The sequence below is a fragment of the Triticum urartu genome, chromosome 2 (genome assembly GCF_003073215.2).
Source record: "Triticum urartu cultivar G1812 chromosome 2, Tu2.1, whole genome shotgun sequence".
In the NCBI taxonomy this organism is placed as follows: domain Eukaryota; kingdom Viridiplantae; phylum Streptophyta; class Magnoliopsida; order Poales; family Poaceae; genus Triticum; species Triticum urartu.
The window spans coordinates 719467014-719493971 of record NC_053023.1 but is presented as its reverse complement, the minus strand read 5'-3'; the positions used below and the strand labels follow the sequence as shown (position 1 = coordinate 719493971).

Here is a 26958-nt window from a genome sequence, read left to right as displayed (position 1 = left end):
GAACAAGCCTTACCTTGATGGCTTTGAACTTGGGTTCAGTCTCAAGCGCCTGTTTTGCCAACATACTTTCGGAAAGCATACACATGTCTGCAGGATTTGCCGGGATAGCAACGTCAAACTAAAGTCCAGTTAAGACTTGTTTTGTCAGCAGCGCTCTCCTAAGCAGACCAATCATCTGAAAGAAATGCAACACCACTAGAATTAACTAAGAGACTTTTACCAGGGTTTTTGAGAAATAAAACTGGCTATTATTGACCAGCAAAATTCAGCAGTTTCCTTGTAAAAAAACTACGTATTTGGCAGTTTCATGTTCACAGGTAGAGAGAGTATGAGACAGACCTTGGCAGAATTGAGTTGGATCACCTTCTCCTGGATATTCTCCTTTTCTGGTATCCCATATTTTTCAATCAACGAAAACATGACCCTTGTGGAAGCAGGAGCAACTTGGAGATCATCCGTTATGATGAACTTGGCGACACCAATGACAAAAACTGCATCCTCCTTACTGTCAGAATCACGGCAATTTTTGTTTGTCCATTCCCCAATGTACTGAACAACGTTTTTACAATAGCAAATAGCATGAGGGACGGAGCTAAATGCTGTAAAACGGCAACTGGCATTTTTTCAGCGATACATAGGATTTTTGTCGACAACTTTCACTTTAAGCCGATTGCAATGGACTGCAGCTGCATTGAGCGGCGCAAGAAGCATGGCCTTGCACGCCTTGGTTTGGAAGTGATCTTCACCGAGACTCTCCACACTCTTGTACAGCTCGTCGAGGCATCCTACCTGAGACTTCTTGTCGAAGAGACGAACGATGGTGCCGAGAGGCAGGGTGAGGAAGCTGAAGAGCACGTCGACGAAGTCCTTGTCGGATTCTGCTAACAGCACCTTCTTCTTCTCCTTGTCGATGAACAGCTTGACAGAGAAGGTAGGTCCGCCATCGCTTGACATGGCCAATGAGGACATGCTTGTAGGGGACTAGGGTTGAGGTGGAACTTGTAACTTGTGAGGAAGTGTGTGGTGAGCAGGAAGACGACTTGAGGTGATGCATATACAGTACGATCCTTTAAATATCCTCCTTTAGCCCGGTATTGGTAACGGCAGAGTTAAATGGTTGCATAGAATCTGAAGGGGCTAATTAAAATGCTCCACGGGAAGTTGGGAAGTCTCCTATTGGAGTACGTGTAGAGATTTACATTTTCCAACGTGAAGATGTTGAGCCTCCTTGAGTTATTTCTCACGCCATCTAAAGCGAGAGGAGGTTTCGGAGTGATTTGCTAGCCACTTTGTTTGTTTTTCAAGGCCCACCAGAGCTGCCCACCTTGTAGAAGAACTGGCGTTGGAGTATCTTCATTTTTTTTTGGAAAAGGAGGTTAAAACCCCAGCCTCTGCATCAACTGATGTATGCAGTCATATTTATTAATTATTCAACAATGGTCTGACAAGAACATACTTTAAAATCATTCAAAGTCATCACTCACACCTACAAACTCAATAATATGGAGTGCCCTCACTCTCACCATCTAGAACCGGGGTCGCTAACCCTAAACAGAAAACAAAAAAAGGACGGGGTCGTTGCCGACCCGCCCGCATGGTGTATCAGGAGCCTACACCCGGTGCAGCAAACCTAAACCGTATACTGCATGCACACGTTTTAGAAGCCGTCACCATCATCGAACTGCTGACCCATCTCCAGGAAGGAGATCTGCATCATCCTTCTCAGACCGGCCAACTGTCGACACTGCCACGGCGCCAAACAGCGCCACCACCCTGCGACCGTCCATCTAGACGCGCTTGTCGCCAAGACTCTGCTACACCATACTGCTGAGACCCGCCGTCGTCGATAAGGTAGATGCCACGCTGCTTACCTACATTCCATCTCAAGCCGACTCCGAACTACCAACAACTCCACCATCATCAGTAGTCCCCGGACGATGCCTTCAGGAAGGAACATGACACCCAGGTGTCGTCGTCCCCCAAAGAAGAGGAACAGAGGCTTTCGCCTACGCTCATGGAGGGGGTGAGAGGCGCAAGATCCACATCAAAGCCTCCAGGAAGGGGATCGGCACCAGGGGGCGTCGACTTTGCTGAGGCTGCCAGGCCAGCCTGGAGTTTCCCCCGGATTCATGCCCATCGGCTAGATCCGACCTGCCAGCACCTGGAGACGATGACTGCAATCACCAGAGGTCCTAACCGGAGCCAGCACGAACCGGAGCAGATCGAGTCGAAGACAACGTTTTCCATGGAACTCCGGCGGCCCAACAAGGAACTGCCGGCACAAACGTGTCTAGATCAAAGGCCACACCGGGCCGCCGCCACCCCCCGCACCGTCCGCAGGTCGCCAAAGCAGAACCAATGGGCGTGACGCAACCCCCTCTCCGTCCGTAGCCCCCCCCCCCCCTCGGCGTGCGATAAGGGTGAGCAGAACGAGTCCCGCAGCCACCTTCCTTGGCTGTGGGCTCGGGCTTGCCCAGTGCTAGCCTCAGGCGACGGCGAGGGAGGGGGAAGGTTGGGGGAGCCGCCCGGGAGGGGGCGATGCGGGGGTTAGATGGGATCTCGCCAATACATAAGACGACAAGCTTACGTGTGTTTTTTTTAGTGATTTTTGAAACTTAAACATGTGTTTTCTACTAATCTGAGAAGTGGGTTCGTTGCCGAGACAAGCATTTGATACACACTGAGTATGAAAAATACGATGTGTTTTGAATTCCCGCAAATGACAAGTGTGGCCAAACTTTAATGCTTCAAGTCTCTGACCGTGGTTTAATCATATTATCAGGAGGCGTGTGATTTTTGAGTTAGGTGCATTCTAAGCGGTAGTCTATTTATATTCCTTAGTGTTTTCATTTGGATTTCTATCCCACTTCTTTGCCTTTTCATGTGTTTCTCAATCCCGTATTCTAAAAAGGTACTCCCTCCGAATCTCCGATCCGGTGAAAAATGTACATATAGAAATTTTATAGGACAAATTATGGAGTATGCTTTTCTATTCTTCATGAATACGCAAAAGATTTACGTGTCTACAATTAGTTTTTTTTACTAGAATCAAATATGAATATTTTTTGAAAAATTGTGTAGGGTCCACTAAGTCTTTGGCGTAAACGACTCCCTGGTATGACCATTATAACGTTTAAACAATGAACATACAACACGACCACCTCAACCGAAACCCTAGCCCCCCTCTAACGACCACTCCTTCCACTCATGATGTCGCATTCTGATATGCATCTTCTCCAGCTCTTGTAGGCACTCGCTCTATACCCCATGTTGACTGTGGTAGTCCATGCGACAATCCCAATGGGTTTGTACTTCAGTTGGTCCTAGCTAAGGAGGTAAACAAAAGTTTGCCTCTCCACGATGCACCCAACCATTTGGTAATCCCGGTTGAAGAGGTGCTGAAACATACCCCCCCTCCCCAAACCCCTCAACCCCACACACACACCTCCAACGACACAAAGCTTCACCTTCTTCTCCGTGATTCAGAAAGCAAAGATGCTCAAGCACTAGTGGTTTCCTTTGGGTTGACCTTCAAACTTCACGAATGTAACTCTGGAAAATTAATTTTTTTTATCTTGATTAGTTAGCAAAGTTTGTGCTAATTCGCAAAGCCTAATGACAAATGGCGCATGTGCTTGGACATCCCTGGCCTCAATAATGGGTGCGCCAAAGATCCGTACCATTTGCCCTGGATTGATGAGATCATTAACTCCACATCAAGATTTGACTAGCTTCATCTTGTTGACACGGATGCTTATACTTTTTAGAAACCCTATGAACTACCTTTCAAATAAAATTTTCCACCCACTCAAACCTCTTGGAAAGAATCGTTTTTCTCTAGTTCAATTAAATAAACTTCAATTCAAATAGAAATCTATAGGATTGAAACAACTGTGATATTACATTACTTTGTTTTTCATATCCCAAGTTTTTCTTGTAAATATATATTTCCTTGTTTTCTAGCCTTGGAACCAAAGAGATCTTTAACTAAAATAAAAATTGTGAGGTTCTTTTCCCTCATGGCAACTATTGGGAAGAGGAATATGAGTTAAGAGGAGGGAGTTATATTGAGTGGAGAAATGCTACCAAGGGACTCCGACAGCAATGGCAGCGGTGAGCTTGCTGCTGCTAGTGGGGGAGCCAGTAGTGAGCTCTCTGTTGCCTTTGAAAGGCAAGGTACTGGCAAGCCATGTGGGTACCCCTTCACTACTAAATTGGCCACATGGCAGTCGAGGCAACACTTATTGATGAGGAGGGCTTCAGCGTGCCGACCACTGGTAAGTTTGACATGGCTGTTTCACTAGTGATAGGCGTAAAACAAAACCATCACTGATATTGATTTATTACTGAGGAGGCACTAGTTATTTTTTTAGTTTTCTGTGCTCGTCACTGGTAAGGTGGTGGCTATAGTTGCTTATGCATTAGTGGTTCTTTTATTCCCACTCCTTTTTGGCATCTAAAGGAGATTATGTGTGGAAATTTGACATAGAAGTTCATTCCCTTGTTTGACTAGTGGGAATTGGCAAGACAATGGGTTAAGATGTACTAACCACTAAAAATAATTCCTTCACAATTCCCATTTACCACCATTCCCTTGCTAATATAATGGTGAGGGTTGGACTCTCAACTCTCATGCCTAACCCCTCATCAATTTTTATGCCTCCAAATGATGGGATGGATTAAAAAATTTCGTACCACTTTAATTCTCATTTCCTACCTCCAATTAATACCGATAAAACTATGTTGCGGACACCGGACAGGAGGCTATGCTTGCAGTTTTTCCCATTTTTCGTTCAATCTGCTCAGTGGTACATTTTTCCGGGAGCAGCCTTCAGCAAACCCATTTCGCAGGTATGCAACGGTACGTCCTACTGAATACTCATGAGTTACTGAAAGATTCAACGGAAGCTACATCAGGTGGCGCTGCGCATACAGATAGTAAACTGGTTCCTTATGAGTCTACAGGTGATTAGTTCGCTGATCTATAGGTGGTCTGATACATACGGCAAATTTTAGCATGGTCCCTCTTACCTCCCCTTTGCACATGAGAGGTAAGAGTACATAATAGATCTGAGCCATTGATTTGATTACATACAGAAAGGATGATTAAATATTTAAATTCATTCCAAGATCGATGAGTAGGGTATGTTCCACTTCGACATAATGGTCGATTGATGAGACAACAAGCTAAGGAATCAGTTCGACAAACGGTAAATACTGAGAAAACAAACTTATAGTAGTAACATTTCCGCATCTCCGGGCTTCAGGTCGACGCCATGGCCTGGCCGCCAAGGAAACACTACTACTTCTTTGAAGGCAGAAGCACGCTGCTGAGTGCTTTGCTTGTCCCAAATGCAGCTCCCACAAGCTTCAGAACCTGTAGGGGTAAGATAGGAAAACCCAATGAGAACATAGAAAACGGTGGCACGTTCTGATGATGTTGTTTATTTATTCCCCCACAAAAGGGTGTTGTTTATTTAATGGAAATTATACCTGGGTTTTGTTGAGCGTCAGGTCTTTCTCCACAAGCTTGCCCTTCGGAACCTTGGATGCACGAAGGAACTCGAGGGTGTTGATCAAGCAGAATGGACAGATATGAAGGTCATCGGTCACCATGAAGTTCATGGGCCCACCCTTGATATAGGGGCCTTGAAAGGATTTGGGGCTCATAACACCGAGTATACCCAAAACCCAATCATAAGGCATCGAGGAGATAATTCCTCTACTCGCAGCACATTATTACTGCTGCTGCAGCTAAAGTAAGGCGCAAGCCTTGGGGATAGAAGTAAGCTTTGACAACGACCCACTTTTACACTTGCAGCTATACTATCTTGTATATATTTTCAATACATCCGGTTTGGGGTAACTTGCTGAAAGTCTTCAGTACGGCTCCGACTGGAGTGGTAAGAAGTCCAAAGACAAGATCAACAAAGTCTTGCCCAACATCAGCATATAGCAATGAATCATCCTTTGCATGAACAAGCCTTACCTTAATGGCTTTGAACTTGGGATCGGTCTCAAGTGCCTGTTTTGACAACACTGTCAGGGAGCACACACATGTCTGTAGCATTCGGCGGGATAGCAACATTGAAATAAAGTCCTGTTAGGGCTTGCTTCGTCAGCAATGCTCTCCTAAGCAAACCAATCAGCTGAAAGAAGTGCAATAAAACTACTTATTAACATCAACAATAAGAGTATTTAGCAGCTTTCTTGTGAAAAAATTATTTAGCGGCGTCATGTTCACAGGTAGAGAGAGTGAGAGACAGACCTTGGCACAATTGAGTTGGAGCACCTTCTCCTGGATATTCTCCTTTTCCGGTATACCATATTTTTCAATCAGCGAAAACATGACCCTTGTGGAAGCAGGAGCAACTTGGAGATCATCAGTTATGATGAACTTCGGGATACTGACGGCAAAAACTCCACCATCCTTGTTGTTTCCATTGACAGGAGGACATTCCCCGATGTACTGAACAATAGTTCCACAGCCGCAAATAGCATCAGGGACGTAGCTAAATGATGAATAGCCACAACTAGCATTTTTGCAGCGATACATTGGGTTTTCGTCAGCAATTTTCACTTTAAGCGGATTGCAATCAATTGCTTCAGCATTGAGCGGGCTAAGAAGCATCGCTTTGCACGCCTTGGTTTGGAAGTGATCTTCACCGAGACTCTCAACGCTCTTGTACAGCTCGTCAAGGCATCCTACCTGAGACCGCTTGTCGAAGAGACGAACGATGGTGCCGAGAGGCATGGTGAGGAAGCTGAAGAGGACGTCGACGAACTCCTTGTCAGATTCTGCAAACAGCACCTTTCTCTTCTCCTTGTCGATGAACAGCTTCACGGCGACCGTTGGTCCGCCGTCCTTCGACATGGCCAATGAGGACATGCTCGTAGGGGACTAGGGTTGAGGTGGAAATTGTAACTTCTGAGGAACTGTGGTGAACAGGAAGACGAGCTGAGGTGATGCATACACGATCCTTTAAGTATCCTCCACAGCCCAGTATTGGTGACGGCGGAGTTAAATGGTTGCGCGGAATCTGAAGGGGCTAATTAAAATGCTCCACGGGAAGTCTCATATTGGAGTACGTGTAGAGCTTTACATTTCCCGACGTGAAGATGTTGAGCCTCCCTGAGTTATTTCTCATCAGAAGTTGTTGCAGGTTTTCCCTCAAAAAAGAAAGAAGTTGTTGCAGGCGTCATGCCACGGATGGAGAGACTGCGTATGACCAATTCACTAATTTTCACACACGATCTAATGTGAGAGGAGAATTAGGAGTGCTCTGCTTTTTTTTTATGGGCGGAAGAGATCTGCTTTTTTTCTTTTTATCTTCGTTTGTTTTTCCCGGCCCATAAAAGAGTCACACGATCTGATGTGAGAGGAGAATTAGGAGTGATCTATTTTTTTATGGACGGAGTGAACTGCTTTTTTTCTTTTCTATCTTCGTTTGTTTTTCACGGCCCACCAAAGAATCCCCTGACCTTCGAAGGAAAAAGACCGATGTTAGAGCATTTCTAGCAGACCCCGTATAAGTGGTTAAACCCGTAAATTTTTTGCGTTTTACAGTTTTTGTCGAAAAATGTGTCCAAAACAAAAACCGTGAAAGTGGTCCAACCCGTAAAATTTTAAGGGCCACCGAAAATGCACACCCGAAACCCTTATCTTTGGAGATTGGAAGGCCGAATCTAGGGGGCCCCGTATACCGGTCAAACCTCGTCGGAGCAAACACGCCGCCGCGGAGTTTGTCAGAATCCGCCCTAAACTCGTGGGATTCATCACCGCACACCGGAAAAGACCGCTAGACGCCGCAATCGATCGCCGCCGGTTCGAATTGGATGAGCTTGACACCGTCGTGGCCTCCCATGACCTCAGCCTGGCCGTCGGAATCCTCCCGGCGCGGCTGGCAATAGAGCAAGGCGCGGCCGGCGGAGGCGACGGGGCGTGGCCGGCGAGGTCGGGCACGGCCGACGGGCGACGGGGCACGGTCGGTGGGCGACGGGGCGCGCCCGACGTGGTGGGGCGCGGCCGGTTGGGGGAAGGGGCGGCAGCGGCCGGTTGGGGGAAGGGGCGGCAGCGGCCGGACTGGAGGAAGGAGCTCTTTATCCCTGTTTTACAGTGTCTTTTCGGCCGTAGCTAAAATGAACCCTTAAAATGCATTTTTTCGACCTGTATTTCAGTTTTACAGTTTGCGATTTTAAGGGGTCTGGTAGAGAGCTCTTGGGCGAATATTCATTTCTGAGCTCGGGCTTATCTGCTTTTGGTGAACAGTAAAATAAAAAAATTCAAATGTATTTGAAATGGAAGATGTTCGAGTGCATGATGTCCGTGTCAAATTTCATCGTGTTCGGATATCTAAGAAGCTCATGGCAAAAAGGATAAAATTGATCCAAACAGTATGAACAGTAAACTTTCTCACATACCACACTTTTTTTCTCTAAGAGCCATTCAGATGCTCAAACACCTTTTTTTGCTAAGAACTACCCAGATGTTCAAACACCATCTAATTTGGCACGGACATCACGCACCCGAGCATCATCCATCCCAAAAAAAATCAGATATTTTTTGAATTTCCCTAGTATTTTCCTAATTGTACTATTCACTCAAGGGAGCAGATGAGCTCAGGAGTTGAATTGCTGTGTCTCGACATTGGCGTTTAATTTTGGATCCCAATATCTACCGAACGTCAGATTTTAGCCTAGCCCGAGCGAGTGAAACGTCATAGAAGAAATTTCACAAAATTGTTGATGGCAATGTTGCTGCGATCACTAAAGAAATGCAAACAAAAAAAAACAGCTTGTTGGATGCATTTAGGAAAAAAGTTTTCAAATACACACAAATGTCATAGAAGAAATTTCACAAAATGACATGCACTAGAACTAAATCTGCCATATCATGAAACAAAACTAGAAAATTTAACAAATTATTGTGCGAAAGCATCAGCTAAGGATTGAATTTTTTTGTTGGTACCTTACTAAGGTGACTGATATTGATGTTTTTGTATAATAATTGTTTTTAGTTGTGCAACCCATAGTTGCATGTTGCACAACCCAATTTCTTAAGTTGTGCAACCAATTGTATGTTACCATGGCAATTATCGGGCCAACTACCCATGGGATGTTCAAAATAATTTTTCCCCCATGATGTACAAAAAGGAATTTCCATGGTTTATGATATAAAAAAATTGTACAGATAAAGGAATTTATCATGGTGTTACAACAATAATTGTTATGTCCGAAAAAATTGATAAAAGTTGCCATGGTAATAACGGAAATAATTTGCTACCCATGGTGGTATCTACACATGGCCCCAATTTTTGTCTCCAATTATTTTGGTAAATTATTTTGTACCATGAGAAATAACTCTATAACAAGAATGTCGTGACTTTGGACCAGTCAGGGAAGCAAAAATGCACTTGCGCCGAAAAAGGCAAGCAAAAAGACTGAGAGAAGTGAGAAAACGCCATTTCTACACATGAAAAGGAACTTGTGTCAAAAAGATAATAAAAAAGACGAAGAGAAGTGAGAAAAAGTCATTTCTATACAACAAAAATGCACTTGTGCCAGTGCCATAAGAAACCTGACACCTCATATATAAAAAAGGCATTTATGCCAAAGGAGTGTAGTTGCCACCATGCTTGCGTAGCTACTACTTATGCCAAAGGGTAATAATTGACATGGTTTTAAAACTAAAAATTGAATTGGTCCAAAATATGTAAATTTCCCATGTAAATATAAAATTACCATCTTTCTAAAAATTTTCCCACGGTCCATAAACTTTTTTTTCCATGGTGCATAAACTAAATTTTCCATGATCACATATAAAAGAAACTTTGCTATGTTACAAAAACGGAAGAAATTTACCATGGTCTGTAAAGTAAAATAGCCATGATTCATAAAATTGACATGGTCCCATAAAAAGTAATATTTTGGCCATATAGAAAAGAAGGAAATTCGCCATGATCTAAAATAAAAACATAATTGTCGATTGCCACGTAGAATTAAAATGGCACATTGCATAAGAAACCATGTGGCTTTGTATTAGAAGAACACATTAATGGATAAAAAAATGTGTGCAAGTTTGAGATGATGGCAAAAAATAGTGTAAATCTGCCATGATGCACATAAGATGCCATGATACAAAACCAATTACCATGATGCTAAAATGAAAAGGCATCAACTAAATTTTCATGGTCCAACTATAAAAGTTTTCATGGTAAGAATAGAAATTGCCATGCTCGCAATAATTTCCATCAACTATACACTAAATTTACCATGGTCCACTAGAGTAAATTTTGTCTTGATAAAAAAAGTAAAGTTTCCATGGTTTATAAAAGCAAAATTGTCATGTTCACATATAATTTTTTTTCTCATATTGCAAAAGAGAGAGAAATTTGGCATGGTCCATAATGTAAAATTGTCGTGATCCATAAACTATATTTGCCAAGATAAATAAACAAAACTGCCGACGGTCACATAAAAAGTAAAAAAATCATATTGCTAAGAAGGAAATTTGCCATGATCTATGATAAAAAAATAATTGTTGATTGCCATGTAGAATGAAAATGCCACGTTGCGACGGAACCATTTGGCTTAGTGCTGGAAGAAAACATTAATGGACAAAAAAAATGTGTGCAAGTGTGACATGATGGCACCCACAAGATGCCTGCCATGACGGTTAGAAGAAGGCATTAATGATGAAAAATCTTTAAAAATTTGCCATGATGAAAGTGTAAAATTACCTCATCAAATCAGTAACATGAAATCTGCCACTGCCTATAGAAGTTAATTTGCTATGGTTCCATAAAAGTGAATTTGTCATCGTTCATAAAGTGAATTTGCCGTGCTCCATGAAGTTAATTTGTCATGGTACAACACTTGTATAATCCAATCCAATGAGGCTATGATGACACAATTTGCCAACCCCAATCTGATTGATTTGGTAAGCTACTGTCAAACATACAAACACATAAATATACAAAGTTGACCATGACAACACATACAAATTTTTTGAATGAAAAAGGAAAAAAAATCCGAGAGACATCATGGTAAAATTGCCATGAGAACAAAATATGTTAAGTTGCAGTAAGGGAAAAAATATACTTTGCCATGGCCAGCAGAAAGTCGGACACATGTCAAATTATAAAGCATAAGGGCATCTCCAACGACGACCCGTAAATTTCCTCCTGCATCCATCCGTGGACAAGGAACCAGTCCATGGACACGGATGTGGGAGGCCGCCATTCAACGCTATCTTTTATATGTCCGCTTGTAAAGGGCAATTTCATATTCAATTTACTCCGACCCACCCAGCACGCCGGGGCACACCGCCGCTAGATCGCATGCCCGATCACAAAAAAAAAAGAGGCAAGTGTGCTTAGTGTTTACATGATCGAATCCAAAAGAACATCAGTCTGACAGTCCATGCAAAATTTTGCCCTGCCGGAGCGACAATCCCAGCCATCTGCTCCCCGATGAAGATGTTGTCGCCGTCGCGTAGGCAGCCTCCACCTCGGCGTCCGCCTCTGCCGCGTCCTCATTCTCCGCCTCCGTCAACTGATCTTTCTGCCGTTGCAACATCTGGCAGCGAATGGATTGCAAGATTATTCTTGCGTCGGCATTCAAAGAGTCCACATTCAAGGTCAACATCTTGGTGTCCTCCACATTGGTAGTATCTTTAACTTCTTTTCCTCGAGTGCGATCTTTGCGGATTTTCATATTATTTGATGTCATAGACCTTTGCAGATTTTCCTTTGGACCTTTAAAGAAGTTTGGCTTACGAATATCTTACAGCTTCAATTATTTTGTAACGAATGAAGTACATTTAGTTGACCGATTCAGCGAACATAGCTCCTCGATCGGTGTTGCGCGTACAGCTTTGTGACTAGTTAATCTAATCTTAGTCAGCTAGTTATTTGATCTGTACGAGTAGAAACTAGAAAGGGTAATAAAGTTCATTTCAGAATCAAATTGAGGTAGTGTTTGGTTGTCTAGTCCTAGGACTTTTTCTAGTCCCTAGGACTTTTTAAAAAAGACTCTTAAGGAGATGCTTCTAGGAACTTTTAGCAAAAAGTCCCATCCTGTTTGGTTTGCTAGGGACTTTTTTAGTCCCAACACAAAAAAGTCCCTAAAACCAAACACCCCCTAAATAGGCGATATACGTCTACAACTGATGTTCGGAGAGACAATAAAGTAACAACTAACAAGAAGCTAGCAAGATTGCAAACATTAAACATTGAGAAAATAAAACTTCTAGTAACATCTCATATTTAGTTCTCCAGATCAGTGGAGGGCTGCAGGAGGCTCTCAGGTCTAGCTTAAAGCAACGCCACCACTGCTTTCAAGGGAGAAGCACGCTGCTGAGTGCTTCACGTGTCTCGAATGCAGCTCTGATGATCTTCAGAACCTGTCGAGACAGCACAAGAAAACCAGTGTGAACATGAGAACTTCTAATATATGCTCAACTCCCTCAGTAGCATGTATGCATTGTTTACCGGCAATGGAAGAAAGATAATACCTGGGTTTTGTTGAGCGTGAGTTCTTTCTCCACAAGCTTGCCCTTGGGAACCTTGGATGCACGCAGGAACTCGAGGGTGTTGATCAAGCAGAATGGGCGGATCTGGAGGTCGTCAGTCACCATGTAGTTCATGGGGCTACCTTTGATGTTGTTAGAACTAATCTTGTTATTGATGAGTCATGCATGTAGTTCAAGCTGCGGCAGGTGTGCACGTCAGAGTTGTGCTTCACGTGTACACATATGCAAAGCTAATCTGTTTAGTTAGTTGCATGCATAGATTAGTTAGTTCCTTAGTGCATGCATGGGTGTTAGTTGGGTAGCTGGGCCGTACTAGATAATGGAGAGAATCCAGGGATTAGTTAGCTGGATGTGCTCGTGAGTGGTATGGTGGCCGAGTGCGGCGGCTGGGGTAGTGCGTGCATGTAGCTAGGAAGTTGGTTAGTGGGTTAGTGGCGTGAGTTTTGCATGGCTTGAGTGCCTACCTTCGTGTATATATATTGCACTGAGTAAATGGAAAAGAGGCCGAGAGGGCTGAGGAAAATGTAGTCACGGTGTGCCACTAAGGAAGTGCCTCACGGCAAAGCTAGTTGGGCTTCTTCCTTGGTGCGTGTGTGTAGAGTTTCATGTGTGTGTGTGTTCTTGTGTTCTTGAGAGAAACTAAGAGAGAAGAGAGAATTGTGTGAGAGGAGGAAGAAGAAGAGGCGGCGCTACGAGGAGGCGGCGCCAACAGATGTAGGCTCTATCAGTACCATCGCCATGGGATCTGGGATTCGTCTCGGACAAACAAGCACATATGCGTGGTCGCAATTCTTCTACCTGCAGCACATTGCTGCTGCACCCAAAGAAAGGCGCTACCTTTGGGGTCAGCAGCACGCCTTGACATTCTTCTTTCACACTTCCAGCTACACTCTTGTAAAGATTACCCATGCATCCCTTCTGAGGCAACTGGCTAAAAGTCTTCATTATAGTTCCAAGTGGGATGCAGAGGAGTCCAAAGGCAAGATCGACGAAATCTTGCCCAACCTCAGCGTACAGCATATTTGAATCATCCTTGGTCTGAACAACCCTCACCTTGATGGCTTTGAAGTTGGTATCAGCCTCAGCTGCTTGTTCCGCCAACAGATTGTCAGGAAGCTTACAAAGATATGTACTATTTGGCTCAATAGCAACATTGAAATACAGTCCAGTAAGAGGCTGTTTTGTCAGCAGTGCTCTCCTAAGCAAGCTAGTCATCTGGAGTAGGAAGGAAGTGGTGAAGAAGAAGACGAGATGAGGTGCTGCATATACCAATGGCTTCACTGCGGCGCCCAGTATTGATAACGGCGGAGTCAGTAAATGGTAGGGGTGGAATCTGAAGGGGCTTTACATTTCCCAGAAGGAAGATGTTAAAAGCCTCGTTGAATTATTGCTCATCGGAAGTTGCAGTCCTCATGGCACGGAAGGCTTTACTGCATGCGTCTGCGAGGTCCCCTACCTTGGAGGTCATGGCTAGCTTAGCTCGTTCAGAATAGCTGGCGTTAGCGTTTGACCCTTTTTTGACCTCCACGCCTCCCACATTTTTTTTAAAATGATAGTTATCCTACATTCATTAAGATGAAAAAAGTTACTCGATTAATTAGAGAAAACAAAGCAAAAACCAAGTTGCCCAGATAATTATAAAAAACGGGCAAAAACCATCACAATCGCTAAGCGGCACACATAAAACAACCCCACGCACACCACTTCAAAGAGGACCTCGACGAGACAGCACATAAACGCCATCGTCATTACTCCTCCCATAGAGGCAGCATCGCCATCCTTACACTATGAGAAACAACTCCGACTTCGCCATAAGCAATCGTCGACTCAATCCACACCATAGTGGATGCATGAAGTTGCATGAAGATCTGTGCCAAAACTCAGCCATTTGCGGCCAGACAACGTAGCTCTGACTCTGACGAAGAACTATGAAGGATAGAATCAGGCACAGCTAGAGCCACGGGAGATCGCCGAACGGGCCACTTGTAGGCAGTCATCGTATACCACAGGGGCCTGCCGCCGCAACTTCGACTCCATGGCAACAAACACACCGAGGCAATACCACAAACACGCCTTCCACATTTCAATGTCTTTTGTACTACGTACTACTACAATCCCAAGCAAAACTGAAAAAGGAAGAAAGCTTGGGAAGCCGAAGTAGAGTCGTCAAGAAAGATCGAAAGATGAAAAATGACCACTACCAAAGGAAGAAAGCTTGAGAAGTCGAAGTAGAGTAGTACTCGTTAAATCCCCCCCCCCCCCCCCCCCCCCCCCCCCCCTTGGGTGACACGGGAGCGGCCCCAAACCCTAGCCGCCACCCGATGAGGCCACCGGCTTTTGCGCATCTTCCGTTGAAGGTGACGATGAGGATCTGCTACCTCGCGCTGGCGTGAGGGGCTCTAAAAGCCAGGGCAGCGGCCTTGGGTGGATCTTTCATTGAATTATTGCTCATTGGAAGTTGAAGTCGCATGGCACCGATGGTGAGGACTGTGACCAATGTTGGCGTTTGACGCCTCCCCCATTTCAATGTCTTGAAACACGTAATACGTCTATGGACATGTTCGGACATGTCCACAGATAGCAGATAGGGGGCTGACATCTAAGAGCATGGTTAATAGTACAACCAACTGATGGCTATATGACATTGCCATGTCATCTATAGCCAACCTTATAGCTTCAAGTATAATACTCCCACTCTCACATAGTGCCTAGGAGCACGTGCTGCAACTAGCTCTTATTCTGTAGCCGGCTCATCTCCTCTCTCCTCTTTTCTTCCCTCCACGTCAACAGAAAAACAATATTTTAATCCTTACAGCCTGCTTACATAAGCTTATTATACTTGCTCTAACCGTATGCATCAAATGCTTGCCTAGGGTCCGGCCACGTCCATTTGACATGCCATATGTAGATCAATGGCAATTTAAGCATATGTAAATATAGTGCAAAACATATGCAACCACAAACAAAAAAAAGTCGGGTGTTCATAAGGTTTTTATATGGGGCGATCCCGAAGTTGCCAGTCATGTTATTCATGAAAAAAACACAACTTACTTTTTTGCCGCCTAGACCGGCGGTCCATGCCAAGTTCTTCACTGTGCCGCCATGTCCTCGTCACCAGCCAGCTCCTCCAAATTGGCCACCAAGCGCTTCAATATCTTAGCATGGTAGGCTTGCATGATCTTCGTCGCATTGGGATCCAAGTCCAACATCTTCATGGTCAAGATATTCATCTCCCCCGAAGCGGTCGCGAGCTCAACCATCTTCTCTTGAAGCTTGATCATATTCTCTTGAACCACCATGAAGTTTTCAAACCTCTTGGTCTTCTTTTCCTCCATATTATTGGCTTGACGCATGCCTCTCCTTCTTCGCCATGGTGTCCTCGAATCTCTCGATCATCTTGGCCGATACCCCTACTCGTTTCTCCTCCCTCTCCTCCCACTTCCTCCTCTGGTTCCTTCTTCTTCACGAATATTTTTTCTATTTGTGGACATTTTAAAAAATTCGCAAACATATTTTCAAATTCAAGAACGTACATGAAAGATTGAAATAGTGGAACTCTAACAAAATGGAAAATGGGCCAGCCCAACTAGTGTCACTAAACTCAAAGGCGTCGCACAACAATTCCCTAATCTCCTATTGCACTGGAGGGGGAGGTTCCCATATAATGTTATGTGCTTCAACCTGTCTGCTCCCCGACTAGGCCGACCCAGTGATGCACAATCATAGCAAGCGAGCACTGTAGTAAAAAAAAAATCAACGGTCGGTTTCCAAAAAGAACACTAGTTTTTTTTTCAAAAAAATACATTTAAGTGAACTTTTTTTAAATTGTGAACAACTTATTTTATGATTTTTTTCAAAAATTTCATGAAATTTATCAGTAATGAGTAATTTTTTACAACAATTTTTTTTGGAAAACAGGATTTAAAAAGAAACATGAACGTCTTTTAAATTCCAAACATTGTTTCAACCATGTTTTCTAATACAAATGCTAAACATTTATTAAAAATGATATTTAGAAAAACTAAATAATTTTAAAATATTTCAACATTTTAGAAATTTCCAAACATCTAAAAAAATAAAAAATATTAAACATCCAGAAAAGGAAACAACATAAAACTAGACTGAAAGTTCCCAAACAGATAAAAACGGACAAGAACCTACTGAAGAGTTCCTAGAACCGGGAATCTGTAGAGCACGTAGATGCTAAATGACCGGCGCATCTCTTGGAAGCTCGGTCATTAGGCTGTGCGAGCCCTCGACAATTTCATGCAAAATGCGTCAAATAGTTTTCCTGTGCTCCTACATGGGCTGGCCATTTTCGCTTTCCTTTTCCCATTTTTAAATTCAGGAACATATTTCTAAATCTGTAAATAGTTTTTTAATTCACTAGCATTTTTTCAAATTCATGTTATTTTAAAATTTGTGAAAATACTGATTATTTTTTTTGAAAATTGGAACATGTGTTGAACTCGTGGACATTTTTCAAACGCGCAAATATTTCTAAGTTCATGATTTTTTTTGAATACGCAAACATTTTATGAAATCCAATACGATTTAAAATTAACAAAAAATTAGAGGCGAATATATATTTTGAATTAGCGAGCATTTTTTGAATTCACGGACGTTCTATGTGCGCGACAGGATGTGTGTGCTGGGTACAGCACGCGCCGGCCACCGTCGGCAGCACGGTTATCGGCCCATCGCTGGCTCTCCGCCAACCCGCCACCCCACTCACTCGCTCTCGGGCCAACCGCCAACCCGGCCAATCCGCGTGCGCGCCTGCTCCCCTTGTCCCTCCGCCGTCCGCCCCGTCCGTTTCCTTTCCTCCTCTCCCCACCCGGACCCAGCAGCAGCCAGACCCAGACCCAGACCCAGCAGCAGCAACCCAAGCCGCAGCCGCAGCGCAGCGAAGCGAAGCCTCGTTGACCGCTTCGCCTCGTCTTGCCTACCACCCTCCCTCCTCGCCTTCCCCGAACCCGTGCTTCCGCCTTCCGCCTCCCCTTCCCCCAACTCGCCCCGCTCCGCCTCCGCTCCGCCTCCGCTCCCCTCCAGACCTCGCCGCCGGCCGGCTCCTCCCCCCGGCCTCTCCCCCCCGCGAGGCCCGCAGGTGAGGCGCAGCCGTCTCCTCCTCCCTCGATTCCTCGCTGCTCTTTTTTTCCCTTTCGGCCGCTGCTGCCGCCGCGTAGCGAATTTGATGCTGCCATGGCAGTTCCCTCGATTCGATCGCCGCGTTCCGGGAGCCGCTTGGTGCTGCTCCCTGCCGGCTCGTAGATCTGGATCAGCCCAGCCAGCGCGGGAGGGACGAAGGCCGGTGGACGGATTCAGTCAGACAGCACGGGGGCACCACTTCCGTTCCTCTGCCAGCATAGTACCCTATCGGGAAATGGAGGCGTGGTCTCCGCTGGCGCGGCGCCTAATTCGGGCGGAGGCCGCAGAGTTTCAGCGCTCAGCCTCTTTTTTTGCTTGCTAATAATAGTAGGCCGCTCCACTTTACTTACTGTATCAGGATTCTACCATACCCGTTCCTTAAATGTATCAGGCTTCCCAATTTGAGTGCCCCAGTTCCTTTTCTGTGTGCCACTACCGCATTTGTGCTACATCTATATGTATATGATGAGGCTTACCTTGCAACTTCCTTTTTGTACTTACGCTTGTTTTTTGTGTTCATTCAGTGTGATTGATCAAACAGATCAGAGCATTTTGTGCAAGGACGGACTGTGGACGGCTTTTGACAACATCAGCTAAAGGGTCGGCTGATTGATGGCAGTTATTGGAGCTGTGGAGGGTCTCTCGCCAGCTTTGCTCTTCCTTTGACATAGCCATATGTTTGATTGTGGTTAGAAAGCTCAATACATGGACAGACACAGAGAGGACTTTAAGAGGTTGGTCATTTTTGCTTAAAAGGGCACTCCTGCTATGCGCTTTCATAACTAGTATTAAAGGTCATTTACTTTGAAGTGACAATGTTTTCCTTTTTCCTCTTTCACATGTCATGACTGTCAATTCTTAAGCCTGAACATTTGTAGTACTCAACACCTTCCTGTCACGAATTTCTCTCTGGACACCTTCCTGTAGCTTTGGTTCTCTCCTGTATATAGTGGTATTCCTGTTGCCGAAACATACACTTTTGCTGTATAGTCCATGTCCACAACAAATATTCATGAGTTCTTCCTATGGTACCCCCTCGTCCGATACCTGGCATCTTTCTCACTGTCTTTCTTAGCTTCAATAGGTCTTTTTTTTTACCTTCTGGTTTTACCTGTAAGAGTTATGTCATGTTAATTTTTGGAAGAAATCGATAAAGCCAGACATTCGTTTTACATTTTTCCGTCATGTTGAACAGATAAACTGGGTTTTACTTTTACCCATTTTGCTGTAAGAGTTGCATCATGTTTATTCCTAGAATAAACAGAGAAGCAGCCAGTATTTGTTTTTACATTTTCCTTCATGCTGGAGTGATGATGTAGAAAATATAAGGGAGAAATCTCAATCATAGCACTCTATCAGACGCATTATATGATTTAACTTATCACTGTGCACTGTACGTACACATATTTATGTTACTTTTGTTTAACCGTGGGCTCTTTTGAATTTGTTTTAATTATATATCAATACTCTATGCAGGCTGGATGAGTTTAGCCCTAGATCATCTGTACAATCTGAAATTGGTGGGAGGAGCAGCCTGAGGTTCAGCATGCCTGGGTTCGGTTATGATTCGTTTAATCCACTAAGATCATTCATGTCAGGGCTGAGAAAGAGTTCTGGAAGACTGAAATCACTTAGGCACCCCAATCCATCTGGTGCTCCTAAGACAGCTTTTGCGGAAGATCTTAAATCTTTTAAGAAGAATATATTTGATCCCCAGCAAAAGTTCCTGCTGCGAATGAATAGATTTTTCTTCCTGTCATGTATTTTCGCTGTTGCAGTTGATCCACTCTTCTTCTTCCTACCCATCATCGACAACTCAAATTGCATCGGTATAGATAAGAAATTGGCAGTGACATCAACAGTAGTACGGACTATTATTGACTCTGTCTATCTTATCCGTGTGTTTCTTCAATTCCGCACCGCTTATGTTGCTCCATCTTCTCGAGTGTTTGGAAGTGGCGAGCTTGTGATTGATCCAACGCTAATTGCGATGCGTTACATTAAGAGTTACTTTCTAATGGACTTCTTTGCACTGTTACCACTTCCACAGGTACTTCTTTGCATTCATGCTCTTCAATAGTATGAAGGTTATTTTACTGTCACTTGGTCTATCTGAAACAATAAGCCTTTTCTTTTACATGGAAATGATAAACCTTTTAAGTGCTTTTACACTTTAGCGTTAGATATTTTTATTTGTCATTTCAATAGCCCGGCTCTATGCACAGTTTTGCTGCATTAAATTTGTCCCATTAATTTGATATTCGTATTCGACTATCCTGAACTATGATTACTGCATACTTCAAGACAATTTTCATATTTTCCTTGAATGATCTCGTTGGTTATCGACAGATTGTTGTTTGGAGATATCTCCACAGTTCTGATGGTCCAGATGTGCTGGCTACAAAAGATGCACTGGTTTGGGTTGTCCTGTGCCAATACATTCCAAGGTTGCTAAGGATATTCCCTGTGACCAAAGATTTGAAAAGGACAGCTGGTGTTTTTATTGAGACTGCATGGGCTGGTGCTGGTTACTATCTTCTCTGGTTTATGCTTGCTGGCCATGTAAGTGATTGCTATGCTATGTATTGTTTATCCATGCCATGTGCATCTTCATCTAGAGAGCATTATCACACAATTATCTGTGCGTTTTTACACTATGATTAGTGCCTCGAGTAGAAACATTGTTGATACACTGAGGTTCCTTGCATACCTGGTAGCTTTTCAAAATTTACCATCTTTGCTATCTGAACTCTTCAGTTATCCCGTCAGATATGATAGTTTAAAGATTTCGTAGCACTTGGAGATTGTGCATAATACTCTACATTGTAGGCATTGCTAATATGTCAACTAATTGACTACAGTTATGGTTAGATGATTTTTGTTAGTTAACTTTTGATGGTATCCTCTTCTCCTCACATATAGTTATTGTCTTACGTCATGTTAAGCATAATTCTCTGAACATAGTTTGTCGTAGGTGCTCATGTTTTCCTTGATTAACCCTGTAATTTTTCTATACGCTGTTTGTTGCAGAATGTTGGTACTCTGTGGTACTTCTTATCCATAGAGCGCAAAGATAGTTGCTGGCTTGTCAACTGTCATGCCACAGATGGTTGTGAACCCAGCTACTTGTATTGTAGTGAGAATCATGCTAGCAGTGACAAGTACAAAAATTGGAGTACGAGTACCCCAATATTTAATCAGTGCAATGGCACTAATGATTCTTTCAATTTTGGTATCTATCAGCAAGCATTGGTGTCTGGAATACTTGGTCCAGGAAATTTTGTCTCTAAAAGTTGTTATTGCTTCTGGTGGGGATTACAAAATTTAAGGTAATAGAAAAAAAACAATACTCCGTACATCTGTTCATTATTCTATAGGAAGTCTTTCATTGTGCACAAGAAAATATATTTGAAAAACTCTGATTTAAACAGTTCCCACAAAATGAGTCATTTTTTACCGGAACGGAATTTGTCTCGTGGCAGGAGTGTGTAAAGTCCATTTCACTCCCTGTCTCGCAAAATAAATTTTGTTAGATACCTGGATCTGCATGATGACCACTCCAGACAAACTGGACTATTGGAGCTTGGAAGCAACAAATGGAGTGGATCTTAGAGACCCGTAAAGGAACTGCCTACTTTCCTAACTTTGTATGCTGTGGCATACATATAACTTGCAGAGATTATTTTTGTATGATTTGAAAGAGCATGCCAGTTAATATTGGTTATACTAATGGTCTGAAAAGCCAACGTGTGCCATATTGCTAGTGAGAATATAAGATATTGTATATGATGTGTTATCCTGTTAGTATAACCTGGACTTACTGGTGTTAGATTAGATTTTGTTTGGAAATAGCAATATTATAACATAACTTACCAATTCAAATATGATTGCCGTGGCGTCAAAAAGTTGCACCCAACTTTCTAGCTATTTAGGGTTTGTTTGGTTTGAGACTAAGTTTGCCAAAGGTTGCCACACCTAAGGTTAGGCAAGTTTGACCAACTTAGGTGGGTGTTTGGTTCAAGCCACACTAGGGCCCTACATTGCATACTCACAAAAAGTGTGGCATGATTCCCTTAGGATTGCCAACTTGTGGCTCTCATTTTATTGAACTAACCTTAGGCAAGCTTGGCAGAAAGTGTATGGCAAAGTGTGGCAATGCAAGGCATAGAACCAAACAGCCCCTTAAACTGCCCTTCTTTCCAGCAGTACACTTTTTGATTATCGGGGTTTACAGAGAACTAAAGGGAACTGGCCGCTGCAGGTTCTGGGTTTCCTGTTGTGCTAGCTGCCTAGCTCAATACACTTGAAAATAGGGTGGTTGTATTTCATATGCTGCCTTTAACAGAATGCATATACTGCTCTTTCCGTTTCTAAATATAAGCCCTTTTAGATATTTCAATCACTACGGAATACATAGGGATGTATATAGACATATTTTATAGTGTAGATTCACTCATTTTACTCCGTATGTAGTCCGTATTGGAATCTCTAAAAAGGCTTATATTTAGGAATGGAGGGAGTACTAGTCATCCAAGATGGAGAGAACACAAGATCTTAAGTTCCTTGCAGCAAAAATGGCATACCAGGAAAGAGGCAAAAACCAGCCTGTTCACATTTTTCTGGCTTAGGTCATGAAATCTAGCAAAAGCTATTTTCTGAACCCTGACCTGGGTCCTTCTGCTTGGGGTATCAACTTTGCATTCTAATTGTTGCAGGTTTATATGAGCAGCTATCATTGTTTGGATACTTCTTCCGATTTCAGATATAGTGTCCTAGAGACTGTATTGGTCAAACATTTTTGAAGACTAATGGACCTTCAGTGTATAGAATTTTTGTATTGGCAGCATGGAATTCGTTTTACTAGATCTTTTGTGAGTTTCAAAAATAGATTATTTTTTGCGACCTTAAAAAATATTATGATAAAAAATAGCAGCTAATGTGGTAATTGTTTGTCTTCACAATGACTATTTTTTGTGACTAGAGCGTACATTATTTTTCCATATCTTATATTTGTGGTTCATTGTGCTTGATATGTTTAACTTCCTTTACATTTAACAGTACCCTTGGCCAAGGGTTTGTAACAAGTACATATCCCTGGGAGGTGTTATTCTCCATTGCAATATGCATCCTTGGACTGATTCTCTTTGCGCTCCTCATCGGTAACATGCAGGTAGAATGATAATGCATCGCAAACTATCTTTTCACCCTGTTTTGCCAGATTCTAAGTTGTAACATTGTCTTTTTAGACCTACCTTCAATCAGTTGCTATACGCCTTGAAGAGATGAGAGTTAAGAAGCGTGATGCTGAGCAGTGGATGCATCACCGATCGCTGCCGCCGGATATCAGAGAACGAGTAAGGCGGTATGAACGGTATAGGTGGTTGGAGACCAGAGGAGTAGATGAAGAAAATTTGGTTCAAACCCTTCCAAAAGACCTTAGGAGGGACATCAAACGCCATCTCTGTTTGGGTTTAGTGAAAAGGGTAGGATATATATTTGGTCAGGTATCTTTGAAATTCTTGTAGCGAACTACACTGATTTCCTCCTGTTTTGCTGCCGAATAGGTACCTTTGTTTGAGAATATGGATGAAAGACTACTAGATGCAATATGCGAGCGATTAAGACCTGCACTCTACACTGAACATGAATACATTTTGAGGGAAGGTGATCCAGTGGATGAGATGCAATTTATTCTCCATGGTTCCTTGGAGAGTATGACTACTGATGGAGGCCGAAGTGGATTCTTCAACAAGGTCCAGCTAAAGGAGGGTTCTTTCTGTGGCGACGAGCTGCTCACTTGGGCATTGGATCCCAAGTCTGGTGCTAACTTCCCGGTTTCGTCCAGGACAGTGAAGGCTCTTAGCGAGGTCGAGGCATTCTCCCTGCGTGCCGACGAGCTGAAATTTGTGGCCAGTCAGTTCAGGAGGCTGCACAGCAGGCAAGTTCAGCACACATTCCGGTTTTACTCGCAGCAGTGGAGGACATGGGGAGCCTGCTTCATCCAGGCGGCCTGGCGCCGCTACTACAAGCGGAAAATGGCCGAGCAGCGCCGGAGAGAAGAGGAGGCTGCGAACCGGCAGAGCAGCAGCAGCGGCCCGAGCCTGGGAGCGACCATCTACGCGTCCCGGTTCGCGGCCAACGCTCTCCGGGGAGTCCACCGGCTTCGGAGCAAGGCTGCTGCTCTCCCCATTGTGAGAGTGCCGAAGCCCTCCGAGCCAGATTTTGGCGTCGACGTCGACGACGCGGACTAACAAAAACAGACCATACTGGGAATTACCTGTGCTAATTAATTAAGCTGATACTTCAGGCATGTAGATTGTGTACAAAATTCAAAAGACAGCAGCCGCACACAACATTGTGATGATGGTTGTAAAAGTTTTACTGCTCCAAGGAGTATAGAAGATGCAAATGTATAATGTTTCAGTTTTGCTACTTGCTGGTTGCCTGAAAATTTTGATGCCTCTGCCACCTAGAGTTGCACATCACTGAGCCCAAAAATCGCTGTGCCGAAAATCTGCAAGACTGTGACGACATCAAAATAGATGATTTTTTTTGATAAAAGAGAGCTTCTCTCTCCGATTAACAGAAATTTGTTGAAATTCTGGAAATATGATTTGAATTTAATCAGTTGACTCAGATTTTGGCTGAGATTTGAAGAAGTTTCAGGTCAGGTCAAGGGGGGAAAGAGGTTTCAGGATTCAGGGTCGGTCCACTCGCACCACACTCGATTGCGGGATGCTCTCCCTGGTGCGCCGCCGGCTCCTCGCCGCCCGCTTCTCCACGCTGCCGGAGGCCGCGCCGCCCGCCCCTCTCGACGCGGCCGCGGTGCAGGAGACGCTCACGCTCTACACCAACGACTGGCGCCGCGCGCTCGACTTCTTCCATTGGTCCGCCTCCCCGGGCGGCGGCAACCTGCCGCCGACCCCGTCGACCCTCTCCCGCGCCGTCGACATCCTCGGCAAGCACTTCGAGTTCCCGCAGGCCACCGCCCTGCTCCTCGCCCACCACGACCCCTCGGACCCCGCCTTCCTCCGCCCCGCCCTCCGCGCGCTCCTCAACCGCCTCGCCGCCGCCAACCTCGTCGACGACGCCGTGCGGGCCTTCGAGTCCACCGCCGCCTCCGTCGGCCTGCGGGACGAGGCCTCCTTCCACCTCCTCGTCGACGCGCTCTGCGACCACCGCCGCGTCGACGAGGCCCACCACCTCTGCCTCGGCCGGGCGGCCCCGCCGCCCTTCCCGCCGGGGACCAAGACCCACAACCTGCTCCTCCGCGGCTGGGCCAAGGCGCGCGCCTGGGCGCGCCTCCGCCAGCACTGGCTTGACATGGACGCCCGCGGTGTCGCCAAGGACCTCCACTCCTACTCCATCTACATGGACGCCCTCGCCAAGTCAGGGAAGCCCTGGAAGGCGGTCAAGCTGTTCAAGGAGATGAAGCAGAAGCGTCTCCCGGTGGACATCGTCGCGTACAACACTGCGATCCACGCCGTCGGGCTCGCAGAGGGCGTCGATTTCGCCGTTCGGATGTACAGGCAGATGATTGATGGTGGTTGCAGGCCGAACACCGCCACTTTCAACACGATCGTCAAGCTGTTGTGCAAGGAAGGGAGGTTCAAGGAAGGCTATGCGTTTGTGCAGCAGATGCACAAGGCCGGGTGCGAGCCCAATGAGCTCACCTACCATTGCTTCTTCCAGTACCTGAGCCGCCCGCAGGAGGTCCTTGCGCTGTTTGAGAAAATGCTCCAGAGGGGCTGCCGGCCGAGGATGGACACATATGTCATGCTCATAAAGAGGTTTGGGCGCTGGGGTTTCCTTCGCCCTGTGTTCTTTGTGTGGAAGACAATGGAAGAGCAAGGGCTCACCCCGGATGCATTTGCATACAACACACTCATTGATGCATTGCTGGAAAAGGGTATGCTGGATTTGGCTAGGAAATACGACGAGGAGATGCTCGCGAAGGGCCTCTCGCCCAAGCCAAGGAAAGAGCTAGGTACTCAATTGCCAGGAGCAGATTCTGACTGTGATAATGCATTAAGTGGTGTGATCTGAATTCTGGCAGCCAGACAGAAAAACTGATACTAACATGTTCATCTACCCACTGGTTGTCATTGGATCAGAAGGTGATTGAAACAATGATGATGCTCTGCGTTGTTGGGGATCTAATGTTAGTTTGTGCCTTTGGCACTGGAGGAAAATAGAATGGGTAGTGTTGAATTTTCTGCCAACTTTCATGCAGTTATTCCCCGAAACAACATGTGAAAGTGAAGGGATGTTTTGCACGCAATGCACTTGCTGATGTGTTGCTCAAAACCCTATTGGGCTGTTGGCCGAGTTGATGATGGACCTGAGTGCTGAGTTAGGCTGTTAGCCTGCTTCTACACTGAATGATGTATTTCTGAGAGCTGGGCAGGAAGATTAATAATACAGGTTTAGATGACCCTTTACTCCATGGTTTTACCATATGGTCATTCCGACTACCTAAAGCATTGATGCCTTTAAAGGCAAACAACCTTGTCTTGAATGGACATTCAGTTATAGTTCTACAGTGAAATGAAACCAGTTATAGTGGTCTTTCTCATATTTTCACTGGGCTGTTCTCTGAGGAAACCATGGAAGCATGGGCAGGAAATCTAATGTCACGGCCAAATCTTAAATAGCAGCATACCATACCCGGAAGGTTCATGAGCTGTTTATACAAATTACAGGTAAATGTACTCGGCAGTTCTGCTATTGCAATGAAGTTTCCATTCCTTTGAATTTTGATTCTAGTACCATGCTATGCTTGTATTACTGTTGCATTACAGACAAAGTGTCCAGTTCCTAATTCATTCAATATCCTTTCTATTAGTCCTTGATGTGGCAATGTTTTCAAATTGACTTCTCACCCAGCTTGATACGAAATGAAATGGTCATATATATAGCTTCTTAAACATCCTTTCTCTGGTGCAGGTTGTACTTTTATCTAATATTCTAGTACCTATCATCTTTAGGCATATAACCTTAAGCATAATTAAAATTATTGTGAGACCAAGCTGGGGAAAATCCGTTCCTCTCTTAATTTTAACTTGTAATAGAAATCATCTTAAACCTTTCTGGAGTTTACTTTCAGGTCTCAATAGACTGTAAGCTAACCATTAGGTTTGACGAATGGATGGTATAATGGACGGCTTGAGAGGGGTGTGTTCCCTGCAAGTACATCTCAATCCAGGGCATCAATTGCTTCTCCATATTATATCTCTGATATCCATTGGGCTTGAAATGCATTATCTCATTCCTCTGAA

At 44.4% G+C, this 26958-nt stretch overlaps 3 protein-coding genes and 1 pseudogene across 3 annotated transcripts; 2 read left to right on the top strand and 2 right to left on the bottom strand.

Annotated features, from left to right (window-relative positions):
• Nucleotides 1-201: 201 nt before the first annotated feature.
• LOC125534339 lies at nucleotides 202-954 on the bottom strand (annotated as a pseudogene).
• Nucleotides 955-6017: 5063 nt separating this feature from the next.
• On the bottom strand, nucleotides 6018-6874 carry LOC125538160. The gene is made up of 3 exons (XM_048701453.1): nucleotides 6471-6874; nucleotides 6269-6407; nucleotides 6018-6149 (listed from the first exon to the last, which is right to left on the bottom strand). Exons 1-3 carry the CDS (start codon nucleotides 6872-6874, stop codon nucleotides 6018-6020), a joined length of 675 nt encoding a protein of 224 aa, XP_048557410.1.
• Nucleotides 6875-17392: 10518 nt separating this feature from the next.
• LOC125540105 (probable cyclic nucleotide-gated ion channel 5) lies at nucleotides 17393-24112 on the top strand. The gene is made up of 8 exons (XM_048703694.1): nucleotides 17393-17639; nucleotides 18205-18414; nucleotides 19157-19730; nucleotides 20030-20242; nucleotides 20711-21009; nucleotides 22739-22850; nucleotides 22927-23163; nucleotides 23245-24112. Exons 2-8 carry the CDS (start codon nucleotides 18386-18388, stop codon nucleotides 23929-23931), a joined length of 2151 nt encoding a protein of 716 aa, XP_048559651.1. The 5' UTR covers nucleotides 17393-17639; nucleotides 18205-18385; the 3' UTR covers nucleotides 23932-24112.
• A 135-nt stretch (nucleotides 24113-24247) lies between these two features.
• On the top strand, nucleotides 24248-26248 carry LOC125540106 (pentatricopeptide repeat-containing protein At1g80550, mitochondrial-like). The gene has a single exon (XM_048703696.1). The coding sequence runs from the start codon at nucleotides 24416-24418 to the stop codon at nucleotides 25724-25726; it is 1311 nt and encodes a 436-aa protein (XP_048559653.1). The 5' UTR covers nucleotides 24248-24415; the 3' UTR covers nucleotides 25727-26248.
• The last annotated feature ends 710 nt before the right edge of the window (nucleotides 26249-26958 follow it).

Coding starts and splice junctions, on each gene's coding strand:
- LOC125538160 (XM_048701453.1), bottom strand. CDS start 6,874: ATGTCGAAGGACGGCGGACCAACGGTCGCCGTGAAGCTGTTCATCGAC. Junction 6,408..6,470: donor GGCTGTGGAACTATTGTTCA/GTACATCGGGGA, acceptor TTTTGCCGTCAG/TATCCCGAAGTTCATCATAA. Junction 6,150..6,268: donor TCCAACTCAATTGTGCCAAG/GTCTGTCTCTCA, acceptor CACTTCTTTCAG/CTGATTGGTTTGCTTAGGAG.
- LOC125540105 (XM_048703694.1), top strand. CDS start 18,386: ATGGACAGACACAGAGAGGACTTTAAGAG. Junction 18,415..19,156: donor CACAGAGAGGACTTTAAGAG/GTTGGTCATTTT, acceptor TACTCTATGCAG/GCTGGATGAGTTTAGCCCTA. Junction 22,851..22,926: donor TCCTCATCGGTAACATGCAG/GTAGAATGATAA, acceptor TTGTCTTTTTAG/ACCTACCTTCAATCAGTTGC.
- LOC125540106 (XM_048703696.1), top strand. CDS start 24,416: ATGCTCTCCCTGGTGCGCCGCCGGCTCCTCGCCGCCCGCTTCTCCACG.